General features: G+C 36.2%; 1 protein-coding gene across 4 annotated transcripts in view; it reads right to left on the bottom strand.

Annotated features, from left to right (window-relative positions):
* ADGRV1 (adhesion G protein-coupled receptor V1) overlaps positions 1 to 20245 on the bottom strand; it is a 585058-nt gene that overhangs the window by 401731 nt on the left and 163082 nt on the right. For all 4 annotated transcript variants that reach the window (XM_031666293.1, XM_031666294.1, XM_031666295.1 and 1 more), the window contains 7 exons: positions 14005 to 14224; positions 13470 to 13674; positions 8546 to 8692; positions 5391 to 5646; positions 4057 to 4259; positions 2610 to 2786; positions 2075 to 2257 (listed from right to left, as the gene is read on the bottom strand). In XM_031666293.1, the coding sequence (XP_031522153.1) occupies positions 2075 to 2257; positions 2610 to 2786; positions 4057 to 4259; positions 5391 to 5646; positions 8546 to 8692; positions 13470 to 13674; positions 14005 to 14224 (1391 nt within the window). The remainder of the gene's footprint in view (positions 1 to 2074; positions 2258 to 2609; positions 2787 to 4056; positions 4260 to 5390; positions 5647 to 8545; positions 8693 to 13469; positions 13675 to 14004; positions 14225 to 20245) is intronic.

Raw genomic sequence — 20245 nt, 5'->3', positions numbered from 1 at the left:
TAATATTCGTAATACTTTTAAAGTTGTATATATTTATGGCATATATATTTATGGCATTTTAAAGTTGTGTATATTTATGATATTTTAAAATCAGAAATTTGCTATTACTTTCAAGATAAAAAAGTATTGATGTGATAAGATAGTATTATTTATACATTAAAAACAATAAATCCTTATTCTTAAAATTTTTTTAATGTCATGCAGGTTCTAATACCATTGCACAAACATAAAATGCAGTATGCTTGGTATTAATATTACATGATATGAAACTTACATAAAAATTACCATTGTCTTCTACAATTAAAATAAATCCCAATGGTTTCAGATATTGTTTTTGCAATGCAGTCAAAAATAAAGGCAGAAAGAAGACCCAAATGTGCTATTCCTGGATGTTTATAATCAGGATTTAGTTCAATTTTCTGAGTCTATGTTAAAAATTTTTATAAACTTATAAATAAATAAATCTTGATCCAGCTTGCAGTTTCACTATTGGTCATAAAAATATTCCAATGTTTCTGACACAGACATTTATCAGAAAATGAAGTTTTTCTATCTAAATCTACCTAAAGTCTTTAATTTAACAACAGAGAAAAGTGAAAAACCTGGATATCACACTCAGACAGGTGGAAACATGAATAAAATGAAATGCTCAAATAGAAGCTAATTAAATTGCCTGCACCTTAAATCTGTGCTGTAAAATAGAGTCCCTTCCTTCGAGGATGTGAATTTTAAGAATAAACCTGATCCTCAGGATGCTGGTTAATGATGGAACTTGAACTTCATGCACACATAAAGAGTTGATAATGTCATTAAAGTTGGAAGGCTGCTTCAATGAATAATCAATGTATTTGTTTTGCTTTTTTTTTTTTTTTTTTTTTTGAGACGGAGTCTTGCTCTGTCGCCCCAGGCTGGAGTGCAGTGGCGCAATCTCGCTCACTGCAAGCTCAGCCCGGTTCACATTCTCCTCTGCCTCTGGCCTCCCGAGTAGCTGGGATTACAGGCCTGGGCCACTGCTCTCGCTAATTTTTTTTCTATTTTTAGTAGAGACGGGGTTTCACCATGGTCTCGATCTCCTGACCTTGTGATCCGCCCGCCTCGGCCTCCCAAAGTGCTGGGATTACAGGCATGAGCCACCGCGCCCGGCCTTGTTTCTGCTTTTAACATAAGAATCTCATTGACTTGCATTCTGCTCTTTTTACTAGGAAATGTTTCAAGTTCTAAAACTGTTTTAAAAGCTCAGAATTTCAAAAATATTAACAATAATATGTTTTTCTGTGTAGGAAAATCTAGATCTGTATGCTTACCTTTTAACAGCACTTACTACTGCTCACCATGAGCAACTAATAAGTTGACGCATACTCTGGTAATCTGTCTAGCCAAAATAAGGCTACCTGTAGACAGAGGTGCTAGTTGAAGTTACTAACATTTCATGGTTGTTCATAAGCCTTATCCACTTACTGATTAAAAAAAAATTTGTATGAAAACATCTTATTCTTACATATTAAAAATGCCAAGTTTACAAAATTTGTAATTCTTGGGGAATGTTTCATAACATTTAAGACTGGTGAGCCTAAATCTAGAATATTGTTTTTCAGTTTTTCAAGTTTTAACTATTTTTTTCATTTTCTCTTAGTCATTTTTTTAAATTATAAAGGGCATTTTAGATATTAAGTAAAAACTGTCCATACTTTTAGTGCAAATTCTAAATAAATATCTATATTTACTGGCATTAAGAAACAAAATAAAAGATAAACTAAAGTCCACAGGAATAGTCTAGTTCATCAGACAGTTTTCTATATATTGTTAGGCATTTCTAAGTCAATTATTATCCTGTTTTGTAACTTCTATTTATTTTAAATAAAACTGGGGCAGGGGGTTCAGAAAAGGGTAAGATTGTTGTATCTTTATAAGTCTCTTCCCATGCCCATTAATAAACTGTATTTCAATTAATAATATTTGTTTGACTCAACATAGAAACATTTAGAGTATAATACATTTAGCAGTCACTAATGTACATTCATTTGATGGATGCCTACAAAATGTCTGAAGTACAATATGTTAGTGACTGGCGTACTTGTCTATCTGCAAATTCAAGAATCCCATGAGATGGTTTAAAGTCTTCCAGGCCAGCACTGTCTGGTGATGCTTTCCAATAAACATTTACTGCCCCAAAGCTTCCAGCCAGCCGGACTACAGGAACTTGAAGAACGTTCAAGGGTGGAGGCACTTCATAGGCAGTAATAACTTCACCAGCGCCCTTTAAGTAAAGAATATCAGTTGAAAGGCAAGATAAAATGGTAACTCTCATAAGTCATCTTTCTAAAGGTATTGTTTCTACTTAACTTTCTATACTTCACCCTTCAAAGTAGAAATTAACAGTCAGATGTAAGTATGCATAAAAGGTCTTCTGAACTCTTACGTTTAATTTAATGAAAGTAAACTTGTTGAATCCTTTGGTCTAGCCCAAAGAGATCTAAGAATTAGTTTATAAGAGCAATTTGGTTACTAGAGACAAAGCTAAATGTTTTGCAGAAAACATTACAAAACACTGGCCAAATCAGCAGGGAGAGGCCTCTGTATGACTGTAAACAAATGAAAGTTCGTCTCACTCTAGTAACATGAAACATAAAAATTCCTCTGGGATCGTCATTTTCTTCAATCATTATCTCAGCTACTTCCATTCCAGGCCTCCGCACACTTGGCTGTCCTGCAGAGAAGTCAGAGTTCACCAGGTTCACCTCAGTGATAGTGACAATAAATCCTTCCTCCAATTCAGGAATGTCATCCTGGGGGATGGGGGAAAAAGATGGTGTTTCATTTTTTTAAAGACATTTAACTTGCATTGAATACTGGATATTTTTCAGTAAGGAAATAATTGACTTTGTTCATGGGAATGGGCAGATCTGTCACACATAGAAAAGATTCTTGTTATATTTTAATACCTTCCCACTGACAACTTCAGAATCTATGGAATATCCTAGCTCACTGGTGATGTTTCAATGGAAACTTCACACTCATTAGCAAATAAAATAATTTTTAAAAATCTATCCTGAAATTTTGACCATATTCTATTGTATGTTTTACATATTTAATATCCCAAAAGAAAATTTAGGAAACACTGGTAAATGCTACATACATTTTTAAAGTGCTCTAGACTTGAAAATCTAGATATAAGCCTATATTTAATTTTTTAAAATTTCTTATTTTGTTTTCGCATAATACAAAATTTCCAAAGATAAAAAATACTCTAAAAAGAGGAGAAAAAAACCCTCATTTCTATCCCATCCCTTATATCTTTCCCAAATTATAATCTTCAGAAGATACTATTACCTAAAACCACTAATATCACTATTAGTAACACTAACATTATATATTTATTTAATAACGTAATATATTCTATGGTATATAATATATAAGATTAATACTATTTATATAATATAAAACAACATTTTGTTATTATTTTATAATAATATTAACACTAATCCACTATTAAACACTTTCAATTTCTTGTGCATCATTACGGATATATTCACACATTCTCCCCCTCTCTTTCTCTGTTTTTCTCTCTCTCTCCAGACATACATGGATAAATACAGATAGCTAAAACCAGATCTAAACCATCTGAAGACTAATCTTGATTCAAGTAATCATATCATGAAAGGAAAAATACTGTCCTATTAAATGAATAATAAAAATAACGAGATTGATTTGGGCATTTCATTTGTTGTCATTAGTTTAAAAACTGACAAAACAAAATTACAGTGGATCCAATCAGATATAATTAATCTAAATTCAGTGCTTCAAAATTCATTCAAACAATATTCCAGTTCAAGGATAAATACAAGTAATAGACATCATTTTTGTCAGCCAGTTATAAAATATTCATTCATTATTAAATATTTAGGTGGGTGGGAACATTAGAATACTTACATTTTTTTATGCTTAAAAGCATCCTTTTATGAAAAAAAAAATGATTTTTACCTAGAAGAGCATCACAATTTTACTTAAGAGCATTTTCCTTTACTTTAGATCACATTCATGGCAGCCTTGACTTACCGGCAAAATGGAAACTTTGGCATGAGCTTCTTTTACGTTTTCTTTCATTATGATTATTGTTTCTTGCAATATATAATCTTCATTCTCAGTAGCTTGATTATCGACATGCAGTAAGAAATTGGGTTTAGCTCTCAAGTGAATGGCAATATCCCCAAGTAGTCCTTTATCTCGAGCTATTTGTAACTGAAGAGTGGTGGTGTTTTCTGTAAGAGAAACATGCCACAAATAAATAGGCTTTTCTATTTGCTGCTAATGCTGTTCCAAGCACCTAGAGTGGAACACTCTACTCTATCCCTTGTAGACAGTTAAGGAAAAAGAAGTGAAACAAAGACAATGTATACTCCCAAGGATTATTCTGTGCTTGGTCTTCCTGGTCCCCAAAGTTGGGCAGAGAATTACCACCCACTCCTAACATTATATCCCAGTTCTAACCCCCCACTTCTGATTCTCTAAGCACCCTTCTATGTTGCACATGTCATACACATTAATAGAAATTGCTGCAAAGTCTTAGGGAAGTACAGATATGCAGGTTGAACAGAGATGATAATTATAAATGCTCAAACGATTCTTCAAAAAATGAAAAATTATGTATACAAAGTCATCATTTAATGACTAATCATTAAGAGTGATTTTGTTCTTACAGTGATGTGCCTATCACGAGACTCAAAGTATTTCACAGCACCTAACTTTTATTTCAATGTTCAGATTTTAAAAACTTAATATGCCATATTAAAGACCAGGAACATAACTACATGTCGTATTTTTCCCATTGACTATTCAAATGAAAGGTACTGGAAAGCTGGATGTCCATGTTATCATGTGAAAAGTTTAGAACCTTCACCAGCAGCTAATATGAATAATTATTTGGGTGATGATTTTATACTCAAAAGAGAAAATGGCCACTGTACACTTCCCAGGATAAAATTATTCGAATTACTATTTTGGATTAAACAATTAATACCTTTAGTGCCATGTACATTTCACTGTGTTGCTCATTGTTCTCTGTAACTATTGAAAATCTACAGAAAGTATAGCTGAGTGAAGAGAACAGATGAATGATGAAAAAGAAAAAGTAAAAAAAGTCACCTCTACTGCACTCACAACTAAAATATTAATATTTCTATTATAATGTATCTTTTAAAAGACACATTTGCTTTAACAGTATTGCTAGGTGATTTCACATGATTACCAAATTTAACAACAAGGATTGAGTATGACCTGTCAAACTGAAAAAGTCATATAAAAAGAGAAATTTACATTCCTTATAAATATTAGAATTAAATTATCCAATGAAGCTTCTCATTAAAACTTGAAAGATATTTAACAATATTTACCTTTAGGCTCTGCTACCCTAATGAAGACAGACACAGCATGCCAGCCCACCAAGCCAAAAGGTGAGTCACTGGGCAAAGTTGTTATAACAGACTTGCTTCTGTCCTGATCAATAGTAGCACCTTTGTATGAGTCCTCAACCCCTTCTGTAGTGATATGGGTGAGGGTTACAATCACAACCTCTGATAACTCTGGTATATTATCAGCAAGAATAGTCAGAGTGATTGTTGACAGTACCTGGCCTTCAGTAAATGAAATCTAGAATTTTAAAGAAAGAAGATGTTATTTATTTTGTAATTGTCACTATGTAGTAAGAATATTTAAAAATTTGATTTTCTTTTATTAAACCCATAACTTAAATAGCAAGAGATATTTAAGCAACATAATAATATGATTCTACATAATCAGATGCCTTTCATATTAACAGAAGATTGTTAGGAAAAAGGAAAAAGCAAACCATTTATAAACTTTAAGCTAATAAAAAAAAATAAAAAATAAAAATAAAAAAAAACCATGCAGCCAAATTGTCAAATACTGGAGCCTGAATTCCATTCTAAGATAAAGTACATAGTCTGTCTGGGAATCTAAGCTCTAGATACCCTATACAAAGATCCATAAAAATAAAATAAGGTGGCATACTAGCTTAAAGATTTTTCTCTACAAAACTTTTGCCCAGATTATTTCCTTTGACTAAACTCTGAACAGATATATCACTAAGCAATGAATCAACTAAAACACAGGTGGAGAGAGAAAGATAGGGAGAGATGCAAATCATAGCATCTCTCTTCTCCTTTTGTGTCTCTCCTATCTAAAGAGTCAAATTCAAATTTGCTAAAAAGCATCTGAAATCCTTGCTGATAGGACTTCTTGAATGTCATTTTCCACTGATTCTCACCTCACACACCACTCTCCAGCAATGCAGCTACAAACTATTTATAATTATTCAAACTAGCATTATAGGCTGATGTTATTATCTACCTTTGCTGACATTCATCTTTCTACCTGGAAAAGGCAATGGAGAATATAAATTGAAAAGCTCTATTCAGTCTATCATTGATGGTCATTTAGGTTGATTCCATGTCTTTGCTATTGTGAAGAATGTTGCAATGAACATACATATGCATGCGTATTTATCCCAGCATGATTTATATGCCTTTTAAACTCACTAATGGAATTGCTGTATTGAATGGTATTTCTTTCTTTAGGTATGCAGTCATAAAAGAAAAATAAGATCATGTCCTTTGCAGGGACATGGATGGAGCTGGAGGCCATTATCCTTAGCAAACTAACACAGGAACAGAAAACCAAATACCACATGTTCTCACTTATAAGTGGCAGCCAAAAGATGAGAACACACAGACACATAGAGGGAAGCAACACACACCGGGGCTTATTCAAGGGTGGAAGGTGGGAAAAGGGAGAGGATCAGGAAAAATAACTAAGGGGTACTAGGCTTAATACCTGCATGATGAAATGATCTGTACAACAAAACCCCATGACACAAGTTTACCTATGTAACAAACTTGCACATATACCCCAGAACTTAAAATAAAAGTTACAAAAATAAATTCAAGAGCTTTATTAATAAAATCAGAGGTCAGAAAACTACTGCCCAATGGCCAAACCCATTTGTCATAAATCAAGTTTTACTGGAAGACAACTAAGCTCATTCAATTGCATATTGTCTATTGCTGCCTACATTGTCTGCTGATATTGCTTATATTGTCTAGCACAATTCTACTGCAAAGGATAAGTAGTAGTGAAAGAAACCAAATGGCTCACAAAGCCTAAAATATTTACTATCTGGCCCTTTACAGAAAAAAACTGTACTAACTCCCTGAATGAAATAATTAATTCTTCCAAAATATAGTCTATGTTTAAGGTACCATTTTATATTTAAATTAGAAATAATTGTAATCATGTTTATATAAGAAATGACAATTGGGGAAATATAAATCAGAACATACAGAACCTGACAGACACAACTTACAGTTTTGGTAGCTTACCTAAAGTAAATATTAAATGCAACAGAATTTACTATAACATTCTTAATATACAGAAGCTCCAATAACCTTTGAAATAATACAGAAACCTAGAATTGATGAACCATGATATATATCTGTCCTTTTTTTGAGACAGTTCCATGAGAGTTCCTTTAAAAGAACTCTTCAGAGAAGCATTTGGGCAATATACACGGACTAATCTATGAAACCGAAGGCAAGCCAAGAAGACAATCCATCTTCCAGCTAGGAACGAAAGGCTCTCTGATCCGTCTTGTTGTTAATCATGTACTTATTTGGCTCATTCTGATTCCATGCTTGAATTTCAGCTGCAACTTTACACTATTCTCCAGTAATGGATAATCTTGTCGTCTGGCCACATCCCTTCTTGGGGCTGATGTACCCATCCCGTGGCTACTAGGAACAACAAGTTCTGTGCTCCTCGTTGGGAATCACCCTGTGCTACAGCAAAGGTCTCACTCAAGGTTATACCCAACCCTGAGGGTGGCCTGAAGCCAAGGACTGCTAAAATGGGGATGTCAATGGCTCAGCTCTAAACTGGGAACAACTCCTAAGGACCAGCTCATCTCCTGAACTCAGTTGCAATCAACCTCAACTGCAATTGCCTGTGGATCAACTTCTCCTTCTGCACATCCTCACCTTCCTCATAGCCTCATAGATTTATCTCTTTAAAATCCTTCTGTCCACAACTCTCAATCTCAGAGTCTATTTACAGGAAACCCAACCTATATCACTCCACAACTCAGATCTACTTTTTCATATGTCTGACTGTTTTATGCAGTTACTACTTACTACTTCCTACTTCTACTTACTACTTCCATTGTGCCTAAATCTGGAAACCACATTTTGATTTTATCTAACAATGTAATGCACCCACAATGTGGCCAAAGAATGTACTGAAACTCAAAAAGAATGACCTTTTAAAGGAAAATTTTGGTTTTACATTTTAAAAAAAGAACAATATCCACAAAAAGAAAACTAACCTTAAAATTATATCCCTCTCTACGATGATTAGTAGGAATCCAGTGTTGACATGGTCAAACTCAAACACTTCATCCATAAGGCAGGATTTGGCCCCATACACCACTAGTAACCATAATTTAAAAGTGTCTCCTATAACTTCGTAAATTACATACCACTCCTGAGGTAGGAAATATATCACTAATACTTCCATCAGCTTCCCATGCTACGGTTATATGACCATATGTTCCTTTCAAGCGTTCAACATTCAAGGTTACTAGGCTATCTTGCTCCATTTCTTCCACTTGCTTATATAATGAATTCTGGAAAAGTACACAGAAAGTCACAGGGGGTTACCTGAAATTACATAATCAGATTTCTTTTTTTGTCTCATGTTATTATGAATTTGCAAACTTCACGGTCCTAAGCAACATGACATAGTAAGTGAAAACCACAATTAAAAAAGAGTCATATAGAATGACCATGATTTAAAACATACATGTTTGAATAAGTAAAAGACTAAGTGAAAGTAAACAAAAAGGTTAATTATTATAGGATTATTTTGTTTCTATATTTTTCTAATTTTGCTCAGTGAACATATATTACATTAATACTCAGAAAGCATGTACTTTTGTAAAAGTATTCATAGCATGCAAAAAGTTTGTAGAAGAGAAAGGATGTAGAGTCAGGAGAGCAGGGAAGCCTTTTTCTCCTTTGTAACCTCTGGCAATCCCTCTAGGTCTTTGTTTCCTGTTTGTAAAACAAAAGCTTGACCTCTATGGTTTCCAACATCCCATCCATGCGCAACGATGTCATGAGAATTAGAGCTTTCTCCTTGATCATTCGCAAATGTCTCTTATCCTTAAATTCATATCCTCTGAAATGTTTCTGTGGGCTATCCTGTCTCCATTGATGGTGTTTTATCCTTAGCTCATGGCCTTTACAACTGTGTTTTCTTGTCTGAAATATCCCTTTCCCTTATGATAGAATTCCTTACTTTCTTTGTTCTTCTTATCTATGCTTCCTAGCCTCTTTCTTTTGTCCCAAACTAATTATCTATTTCTGTGTGACTACAACATTCTTCACCAAACATACACAACATCTCTTGTCAGCCATTTCACGAACTGTTCCTCAAAATGAATGCTTCAGGCAATCTCTTCTTGCAATACCCCTGGATTTTTCATATCAGTAAAGCAAGAATAAGGAGTGTAAAGATTTTTTTAAATCTTTCCATTCAGGTCACTATGATAACCTGAAAAGAGATTCCCCCATTAATTTCTTAAAACTTATGAGAGCTTCTACTTAGAATGCTAATTTGAGTAGCCATTCTATCCTTTAGCAATATTTTACACAGTATTTTAACACGCTGTTACAGATGTTACATAGTAATAAAATCTTGCTCCAGGCAATCAAGCATTCCTAAATAAAATGCCCTGATTTTAAAATATGCACATAATTTATTCACTAAAGACAATGCCTTTTAAAAAGCCAGCTCTCTCTGGCTCCATGCCCTCCATTAATGAGGGTTAATAAAATAAGCACTTCATGAAGCTAGAAAATATTCGAGAAATTCTCATTATCTACTATATCTCATTTTGAAATGAGATTGTCCAGACATAAAAGACCTGTAATGAAGAATCCTACTGAACAGATTGAAAGAATTCAGTATCTATTGGCAAGTATTAACTAACAGTAATTTTATGTCTCCAGAACAATTTTGGAACAAGCTTCATAAAGGGAAATCTACCATGCTCAAACAGTTGAGGAATAGCACATGCTCTCCATCTGCCACAAGGCTGCAGGGTGAGAAGATGGAACCACACAGCAGAGCATGTCAGTTCTCACCCCAAGAAGCCCAACTCTGCCCTACAGACTTGTACAAGGCCTTGAGAAGGCCTTGTAAGTGTTGTGCTTCTCCCACAGAATGACAGGTATGACAGGTTCATCCTAAGCCTCTAAAGTGTGCCAGGCACTTCTCTGGGTGCAGGGATAAAGCTGTGAACACAGCAGTATCCCAGCTCTCATACTCTTCAATTCTTGTAAAAAACACACCTTGATGATAGACAAATTAGGAAATTTAAGTGTCATAAAGAAGAAACTTTTTATAATGATAAAAAGATACAGAATGATGGTGGGGAGCTGCAATTTTCCATCAATGAAGATCTCTCTGGTAAGGTGTCATTTTGCAGAGATCTGAAGAAAGTGAAGACACAAGTGAGTACCTAATAAAAATAGGGGTCCTCTTCTTTCTTTCTAACTTTCCCCACCCACGACTCAGCTCATATCTTATGAGTTGCCTTTTCCTTCACAATAGCCACTGGCCACATGTGGCTATTCACCATTTGAAATGTAGTTAGTGTAGCTAGTCTATAAGTGTAAAATGCACACCAGAGTTTGAAGACAAGATATGAAAAATGTAAACTATTTCCTTAATGATTTTATGTTCACTGCATGTTGAAAAAATATTTCAGATATATTGGGTTAAATAAAATATATTAAAATCAAATGACCTACTTCTTTCTACTTTTTAAAAAAATGTAGGCTGCTAGGAAACTTACATTTTCATATGTGGCACACATTATATCCCTGTTGGGCAGAGATGCCTCAGAAGAAGCTGATCTATGCTTACTTAGCTCCAGGGATGGGCCAGATTGAGTAGCAGTGTAAACTTCTGACCCTTGCAGGCAATAGACACAAGACTTTAAGCACATCCAAAATTCCTCATCTTATCCCCTAAACCTGCTCTTCCTATATCCGTAAGTCAGTGAACACGCTTCCCATAGCTCCATCATTTATTACTGTAATAATTCCTAACTGGTCGATTTCTGTCCTTGCCCACTTACAATGTATTCTCTGTAATATGGTCAGAGTTGTTCCTTCTAAAATGTGAGTCGGATCATTCACTTTTCTACTCCACCCTCTTCAAAGGCTCTCTAATTCCCTCAGGGTCCAAATTCATTACAATGCTAGCGGGCTAATGCAGGAAATTGTTCACACAGTGAACCTGACTGCTATCCATCTGGACAACGAGACAAAAGCCATTGTTCACAGGTCGGCTCTCTGCTGGTGTCTGGGAACTTGGATTTCAGGAGAGTTCCCACCATTCCCAGAACTGTTAAGCAGCTCCCAGTGCCTAAATTGCATAATAATTGTGGTTTATGCTGAACATTCATTTTCTTTCTGAGAGTCTAGAATTTTGGTATGTGCCAGGCAGAGGGTACCTGCATGATTATGATCAGACCCCAGTTAAAATCCTGGGCACTGAGTCCCTAGTATGCCTCCCTGGTTGGCAACATTTTATACATGTTGTGACAACTAAAGGGGAATTAAGCGTGTCCTGTGTCAATGGGTGGGATTGGGAGGGAAAATCTTAGAAGCTTGCCCTGGCTTCCTCTGGACTTTACCCCATGAGCTTTTTCCCTTCAATGATTTTATTTTGCATTCTTTGCTGTAATAAATCATAGCCATGGGTATGACTAAATGCTAGGTCCTGTGAGTCCTCTTAGTGGCTCATCGAAACTGTGGGTGGTCCTGGGGATTCCTGACACAGAGCCCTGGCCCTGCACCTGTTGAACCTCATCCCCTATCACATGCAGACATCAGCCACAGTGGCCTCCTTGTTGCTCCAGATGGGCAGGGCTGCACTGCAGGGCCTTTGCTCTAAATGGGTCCTTCTGCTTTAAATGTTCCTACCCAGATATTACATAGTTCACACCCTCATCCCCCACCAGTCTTTGTCCTTCTATCATTTCCTCCAAACAGCCCTTACTGATCATCTTATTTTAGATTTCCCCACATGCAACCTCCACTCCCTCCCTTGCATTCTCCATCTGCCTTGCCTGCCTAACGTTTCTTCATAGTACACTCATCACCATCAAATATAGCACATATTTTCTTATGTCTGTGTTTACTGTCTTTCTCCCCTTGCTCTCTCTAGAATTTAAGGACCATGAAAATAAAGAATTTTGCTGTTTTTATTTTCTATCATGATTTAGCATCTGAAACAGTATCTGGTACATAACAGGCATTTGTTAAATGACTGCTGCATGATTCAATGAATGAATGAGTGAGTGGGCTTGTTACCCAGTTCTGGACAATGAGACATAAGCCATTTTCTAGAGTCTTTTGGGAAATGTCTTCCTTACTTTGAGAATCTCATAAAATATCTCTCTCTCCCCAAATGAACATAAACAGGAACATAGTAACCTTAACAATAACATCAGGTTTCAAACAACCAAATGAAAGTCAATTTTGTGATGGCAAAGTAGAGAGATGGAAACAATCTAAGCCATAATGACACGGTAGAGTATCCAACTAACCCCGAAGCTCACCTTCTTTTAGGACATACTCTTGGTGTGTAGGCAAATTTGGGTTAGGTTTTCCTTATATGAAAAATATTTCAGAGAAAGATACATGATAGCTGCAGTTATAACTTGAATTCAGAAGTAAGAATTCACTTTGTCAAAAGGACTAAATGATGTAAATAAGAGATGTCCTTTTGCTTGCTGACAAAGAAATATGAAGTCTGGGCACAGGATTGACTTAGGATTTGCATGGTTCTCTTTCCTCAGGAAAAGACATCTACACGTCCAACGTACATATAATTACAACACTCTCTCTCTCCTCCACCCTCCCCCTACCCCACCTCTCATTCTCTTCCCCTCTCCACAGAAGTAACAAAAGCATAATATGACAGTAATATATTTGTACATGATGTGTATATCACACAGTATATATTGTATTTAGAATCTATGTCATCCTTTCTCTCTGGTAACAGAACTAACAGCAGAGTCAAACTTTTAGAGCAAGATCAACCTGTAACATTTCAAAGTCAATCCTATAAAAGGAATCTGAAAATAGCAAAAAGATTAGGACAAGTTGACTCACAGTCCAGTGTGTAAGACTGTAAATTGCAAAATTCAGAATTTTTGTCAGTAGAATTCACCCTAGAATGCAGCATAAAAGGGAGGCAGGGGAAAGGGAAGGGAGAGAGGCTGATGATACTCAAACTATGACTTGCTGAGTGCTAATAATAGCTAATACACAAATACAATAAATCAAACATTTGCATTGCAAGTGTGGGGTCTTCAGTATCATTACCTGAGCAAATGCAACAATTCCATAGGCATCGTCATTAGACAGAATGGTTATTGTTACAGAATCATTAATACCAATCTCTGCTCCTCCTTTGGGATTTTTAAGTTGAACTTTGAAGGATTCTTCTTTTTCTGGAACTGTATCATCAAGGATATTTACTGCTATTGTAGCTTCTCTGTCACCCGGTTCAAATATCAGTTCACCTGAACTACCATAAGAAGCATATACAAAATAAGTTAACTACAACAAATTTAAGATATATACATAGTAGAGTACTCATAAAGTTACCATTACATTAATTGATATTAAAGGTTTGGAAGAATCACTTTCATAAATAAAATTTTAATCCAAAATATTCATGTAATACTGATTAACTTGGTAGAATAGATATTAGAAATATGGATAATAACCAAATTTCAGGCTGAAAAATAACTTATATTTTGTATATTTTTCAGTCACTAAATAAAGTCTTAGAAATGAACTGTCATATAAAATTACGGTGAGCATAAATATACTTAGCATAAAATGTTGAACCTACCTAGGAATAAAGTCAGAATGGCTGGAAATGTAGGCTAGCTCATATATATGTGAATGAACTCCCACTAGAGCTATTAAATTCTTGCTTGAATTAAGGGACTTTACTGTAACAGAAGCCACACCATAAGCAGAAGGTACTTCCAGAACAAAAGAGAACTGATTAAGCTCTGAATTCCAGCAGTAAAGAGCAGACATATCTTGGCCAATAAGAAGTATGTGGGCTGCAGAAAGGAAAGAAAAGACAACTTAAGATGTAAACCGTCACCTCCCACACTCCCTGCATCGGTTCCAAAGCAAAATCTTCCAAAGTCTCAAAGTTCCATTGTGATTCCTGAGGTAAGTAAATATGCTTTAATTTCTGAAATAACTGGATGTAAATAATAATTTTTTAAGTGCTTTGGGATGACCAAGCCAGCTTGATGAGGTATCTATACCCATTTAATAAAAAAGAAATTACTAGCTGCTAAAACTCAAACTAATTTTAAACTCCTTTATATTCATCTTAATATTCATTAGATAGCACAGTAGGATATTTTAAAAAGTGAAACATACTTATAATCCCATCATGAAATATTTCATTTTCCTTTCTAGTTACCATTCATATGAATTCATAATTGACACAGTTATAAACAGTATAAATACAAAAAACTCTTAATTAACAATATTAAATCATGTCTATACTATTATAGTATTCTATGTTTCTACATAGTTTTCAAGTCTATAATTTCAGTGCATAAATAATACATATGTTTGATCAAAATATATTTAATAATTTCCCTACATTTGATATTTGTTATTGTATAATTATTAAATATTAAGTAGAAACAGAATTCTTCATGTTAATTATCTTCACTTGATAAATTCTTCAAGTTAATTAATTAGGCCAAAGGATATGAACAAATTTATGACTCTTAAAGTATATTCTTCCAATGTTTTTGAAATGTTACCAGGAAACCATACTTTTGATAGTTCAAAGCAAGGTTGGGTACAGTGGCTCACATCTGTAATCCCAGCACTTTGGGAGGCCGAAGCAGGAAAATTGCTTGAGCCCAGGAGTTCGAGATGCGGCAACATAGTGGGAGCCTGTCTCTACAAAAAATAAAAAAATTTAGCCAGGCATGGTGGCAAGCACCCGTGGTCCCAGCTGCCTGGGAAGCTGAGGTGGCAGGATCGTTTGAGCCCAGGAGGTCAAAGTTGCAATGAACCATGATCATGCTACGCACTCTACCCTAGGCAACAGGGTGAGATCTTGTCCCTATATACATATCAGTTAATAGGGTTGTGCCTAAAAAAGAAGTAAAAAATAGCTGAAAGGACATATTTATATCTACACAAGTTTAGAAGGAAAGGGGCTTACTATGTTATATACAATACTAAACAATTTTCAGACTTAAATAAAACTGGGAGAAAAAATGAGAAATCATAGAAAAACATGAACAAATTCCAATACTTAGATAACCACATTGGAATATAAAGATATCAAATGAGATTGATTAGATATTAAAATAGCACCAAGAATAAGAAAGCATGAGCCTCTTCTACAATTTCAGCCCATTGGTTACAATGGGAAGCCCCATATCCTTACTCTTACATATCAAGAACTATTGATCATGCTTTTTTATAGTAATGGATTTAAGTATTATCACACTTTAGCAAATGTTGCATAAAAAGTTAACACAGCCAAAAAAAAAAAGGGTTATCAATAAACTTGCACTTTAAATGACCATATAATTTTCATAAAGTTTTATGAGACCAGAGACACTCAGTAAAAAAATGAATTCGGGGGATCTCAACATCCCTCAAGTTTAAAATGAGCTGATTCAATAGTATCAACCAAGATAATCTCTGCGTGCAGTAAAATGACCTTCTGTACTTTGGATTTCCAATGTATATGAGCAAACCAAGACCCTCCTCTAAGCTCTATAATCAGTAGTGCTTACTCTGCATGTGAATGGCAAACTTAACATATTCCAACCAAACTCATTTTCTGTGCCCCTAAAAGTCTGGTCCTCTCCCAAGCAATCACCACCACGGTAGTTACAGCACTACCATTCACCCACCAAATGCCAAAATTAGGGCTCATCTTTGACATCCTCTTTTTTGCCTACCTCCATATCTAATCTATCACCAACCCCGTGGTTCTACTTGTGAGACACCATCTGAATCAATCTCCTCTAACCCGCATCACCTACCACTTTCCAAGCTTCATCATTCAACATCTCTAAAGAATGAGCCTCCAGCTCTTTCTCAGACATCTTCTCTTCTAACATTTAAGTTTTTCTTCCATGGTAGCCACACATGCATGCACACCTGTGCGCACACATATACACACACACACAAACTCTCTTTCTCTCTGCCCATCTCTCTATCTCCACCTTCCCATCCACTCCTCAAGAAAGGCATCCCAATACTCTTAGGATAAAGACCATAATCCTTTAAGTCCCTATCTGATTACATCTTCAGTTAAGCCCAGTATCACTGTTCCCTTACTGTCTGTATTTTGGCCACATTTGTCCCTTTTTAGTTCTTACCTAAAAGCACATGCGCACCACTACCACCTGACCTCTCTGCACATGCTGTTCCCTTTGTCTAGAGCCTGCTCCATCATTAACTCTACCTCTTCAACTCCTATTCAACATATAATTCTCAATTAAATGATTCTTCCTTAAGTTAGGTTTCTGGGCATCTCTTAGACCACGGCAAGTCCTCTCATTTTGTAGTATGAAAGTATTGTAGTCTTTCATAGCAGTTATCCATTTATAACTAGAAACTTATATGTATGATTATACATAATATTTCTCTTCCCTGCTACATACGAAACTTCTTCAGGGCAGGGTTTATATGTAGTTTTGCTTACCCTTGTTTCCCCAGGGTCTACCAATGGGCTTGGCACATAATTGGCACTTAAAATTAACTACTAAAGGAGAAAAGGGTGGGAGGGAAGATAAGTTTATATGTTCTCATGGTCTTTGTCATATTCATTCTTCTTCTTCCATTTAAAGCATTCAGTCACCACCCAGTAATCTGTCAAGTCATTAACCAGAATAAATATGTGATCCTCATAGTTATGGCTCCAATCTAATACTTTTAATAAAACATTTGACACATTCAAAATAAGAAAGCCCTTGAACATTATTTAATGCATAATTTCAGCTTTCAGGAGATCTATAATAAGCCATTCTAAATAATTACCTACAATCTTTTCATACTTCTACAGCCTCAAGTCACAGAAACAAAAGAAAGAAAGAGACCTCACAATGGGTTCTTTAACAAGCCTCTGGCAGAATTTTTCGCAAATTCTTTTAGAAAGTATGCCTAATATATAGTTTTTAAATCTTTAAAGAGAATTCTATAACTTTATTTAATGGTCCTTTCAGGCAGCACTCATCATCCTTAAAAACATTCATTAGGCAACTATTTTGAATAATAATAAGTGACTCAAGGAGACATAGTTAGTCCACTTGAATACTTGAGGAATAAGAAAAGCAAACATAATAAAGGCAAAAAATTAAAGGACAAGTAGATAAAAACTAAACAAATATATGATGAAAGACACATAATTTACTCAACAAATCACTTGTTGAATGAATGATAAGTCACTCAAGTTGTATATCTTAGGATAATAACAGATTTATGACTAGCCAAAGTGTTGGCAATGTAAAGAGAAGTTATTTAAGGAAAGAATGAGCAGAACAGAGACAGGCAGAGGACTCTAATAGCAAAGTAAAGACAGTGTGGAGGCCAGGAAGTGATGTAATAGTTCAGGTAGGAGGTGGCTGGAGACTGGGAGAATGTGGTATGGGCATTCCACAGGGATGAGGAGGAAGGAGTAGAAAACATGGAAACAAAGTACAATGTGAGAAACAATCTATAGAAAGTGAGAGGTAAATAGAATGACATCACCAAGAAGGTGAAATAGGAATTCTCTGGCTCTACTGTTTTCTACAGAAATCCAATTTGCAGCTATTCAGAGACAAGAATGCCTTGATGAATATCCCAGAACATGGGAGTGAGGATGAAACAACCCCTTGGACCACAAAGAAGAGCTTCACTTGAAGTGTAAGAGGAACAGTTTCTCTTTGATTATGTTGCCCCTCCCCGAAGCCAGCACAGTCTGGCACACAAGAGATTCCCCAGGAACTGTGGGTTTTTACAGAGGGAAGAGAGAGTTGAGTTGGAGGCAGACATTCAACTTCCCCAACATTCTGGGCCCATTCACAGGTAACACTCCCTGTCTTGCCCCACTGGAAACACTGGCAGTATCAACATGGCTAGACAACCTGAGGTCACTTAGAAACAACGAACAGGGGTAGGGCTCACAGTGACGGACATGCAGATCTTGGCGGTGGCTCTGCCTTGTGGCCAGTGGAGGCACACTACCAGAAAGGATACCCAACAGCGTTGCTCTGCATGAGGCACAGTTGACAGGCCTCCCAGGCCCAAATCCCTGGCCAGCTTCCACACTCAGCCTTCGTGCTCTCCTTAAAACTTCCCCAGGCCAGGAGATAGCAGCATGTTGATAATTATCTGATGAGTGAACATCTAGCTCCACCCAAGCCTGGTGATTGAGCTGCAACCCAACCAAGCTCTAGTGTACTCTTAAGTCCTTTCTCAGGCCAGAAGGCAGGGGTACATTTGTGATCATTCACAGAGGGGGCATCTGACACCACCTAGATGCAGCTATAGAGCTGTGACCTAGCCAAGCCCTGGTGATCTCCTTCACAGCCACTTCCAGGCCAAGAAGCAAGGGCAGGTCAGCATTTTCCACGAAGGGACCCTCTGACCCTTCCCAGACCTACTGATGATCCAAAGAGAGCATCTGACCCTACTCAGACTCAGCTGCAGTGCTGTGACTTAGCCAAGCCCCAGTACTTTCCTTAACTTCACTCCAAGCTAGAAGTTAAAAGCAGGTGAGTGATTATTTGAATCTAGTCCTGCCCAGACTTAGCTAGTGAGCATCAATCCAACCAAATTCTGGGGTTCTCCTTAAGCCCTTGCCAGGCTAGGAGTCAAGTGCATGTATGTGAATGTCTTCTGAGGACAGCATCTGACCCTGCTCAACTCTAGTAGCTAAACAGCTACTGAACCAAACCTCAGTGCTCTGCTTAAGGATATACTAGTATGGGAGGCAAGCCCATGTCCATGCATATTTATGCAGCATAGTCTGTGGTTCTGCCTACCCCGAGTAGTTAAATAGCAATCTAGACACCTCGCCCAGTCTCCCAGCCAAGGTGGCCCTGCCCAGATACAGATCCCAAACCACAGTACTGGCCAGCCAGGGAAGACAATCTACAACACTGTCTGATCAGAGGCAATTACTAAGCTCAGGCAACAGCTCTGCCTTACTGAAGACCCCAACCAGAGATCTCACTGGATCTCAGAGCACAGCCAGCATTTCCATTTGATCCCAAGTTACAGGTAACAGCCCAGCCCAAGTATAAAACATGATAACAAAGTCTACTTGTCTGGGGTCACTACCAACTAACCCAACCAGAATCCCAAGCAAGACTAAATAGTAAAGTTCTATCACCACCACAGAACACTAGAAAAGCCTGAAAAGGGTGGCTGTTTCCTCACATGTGCAGATGCCAACACAAGGATTTTTTAAAAATCAGGGAAATATGACACCACCAAAAGAAATTAATAAAGTTCCAATAATGAATCTTGAAAAAATGGAGATCTATAAAATGAATGATTAAAAAATTCAGAATAATTCTCTTAAAGAAATTCAGGGACAAAAAAGTAAATGCAATTTGGAAAACAATTCATGAACAAAATAAGAAATCTGATCAAGAAATAAAAAGAAACAATAAAATCAGAAACACTAGAGATAAGGAATATAATGACTTTCTAAAAATTCAGTAGAAAATTTCAACAGCAGACTTGACCAAGCAGAAGAAACAAAATCAGTGAATTAAAAGATAGGATACTTAAAGTTCTCCAGTCAAAGCAGCAAAAATAAAAAAGAATGAAAAAGAATAGAGAAGGCCTATAGGAATTATGTGACACAATCAAGAGAACTAAACAGTACATAACAGGAGTTCCCAAAGAAGAGAAAGAAAAAATACCAAGAATCATTATTTTTAAAAATAATGGCTGAAAAATGCCTGAATCTAGGGAAAGACAACACTATCTAGAAATTGGAAGCTCAAAGTTCTCCAATCAAATTCAACTCAATGAAGAGTTCACCAAGACAAAAATCAAATGCAAAGAAAGAATACTGAAACCAGCAAGAGATAGAA

The sequence above is a fragment of the Papio anubis genome, chromosome 5, assembly GCF_008728515.1.
Source record: "Papio anubis isolate 15944 chromosome 5, Panubis1.0, whole genome shotgun sequence".
NCBI classification, from domain to species: Eukaryota; Metazoa; Chordata; class Mammalia; order Primates; family Cercopithecidae; genus Papio; species Papio anubis.
This window is presented reverse-complemented; position numbering and strand designations above follow the sequence as displayed.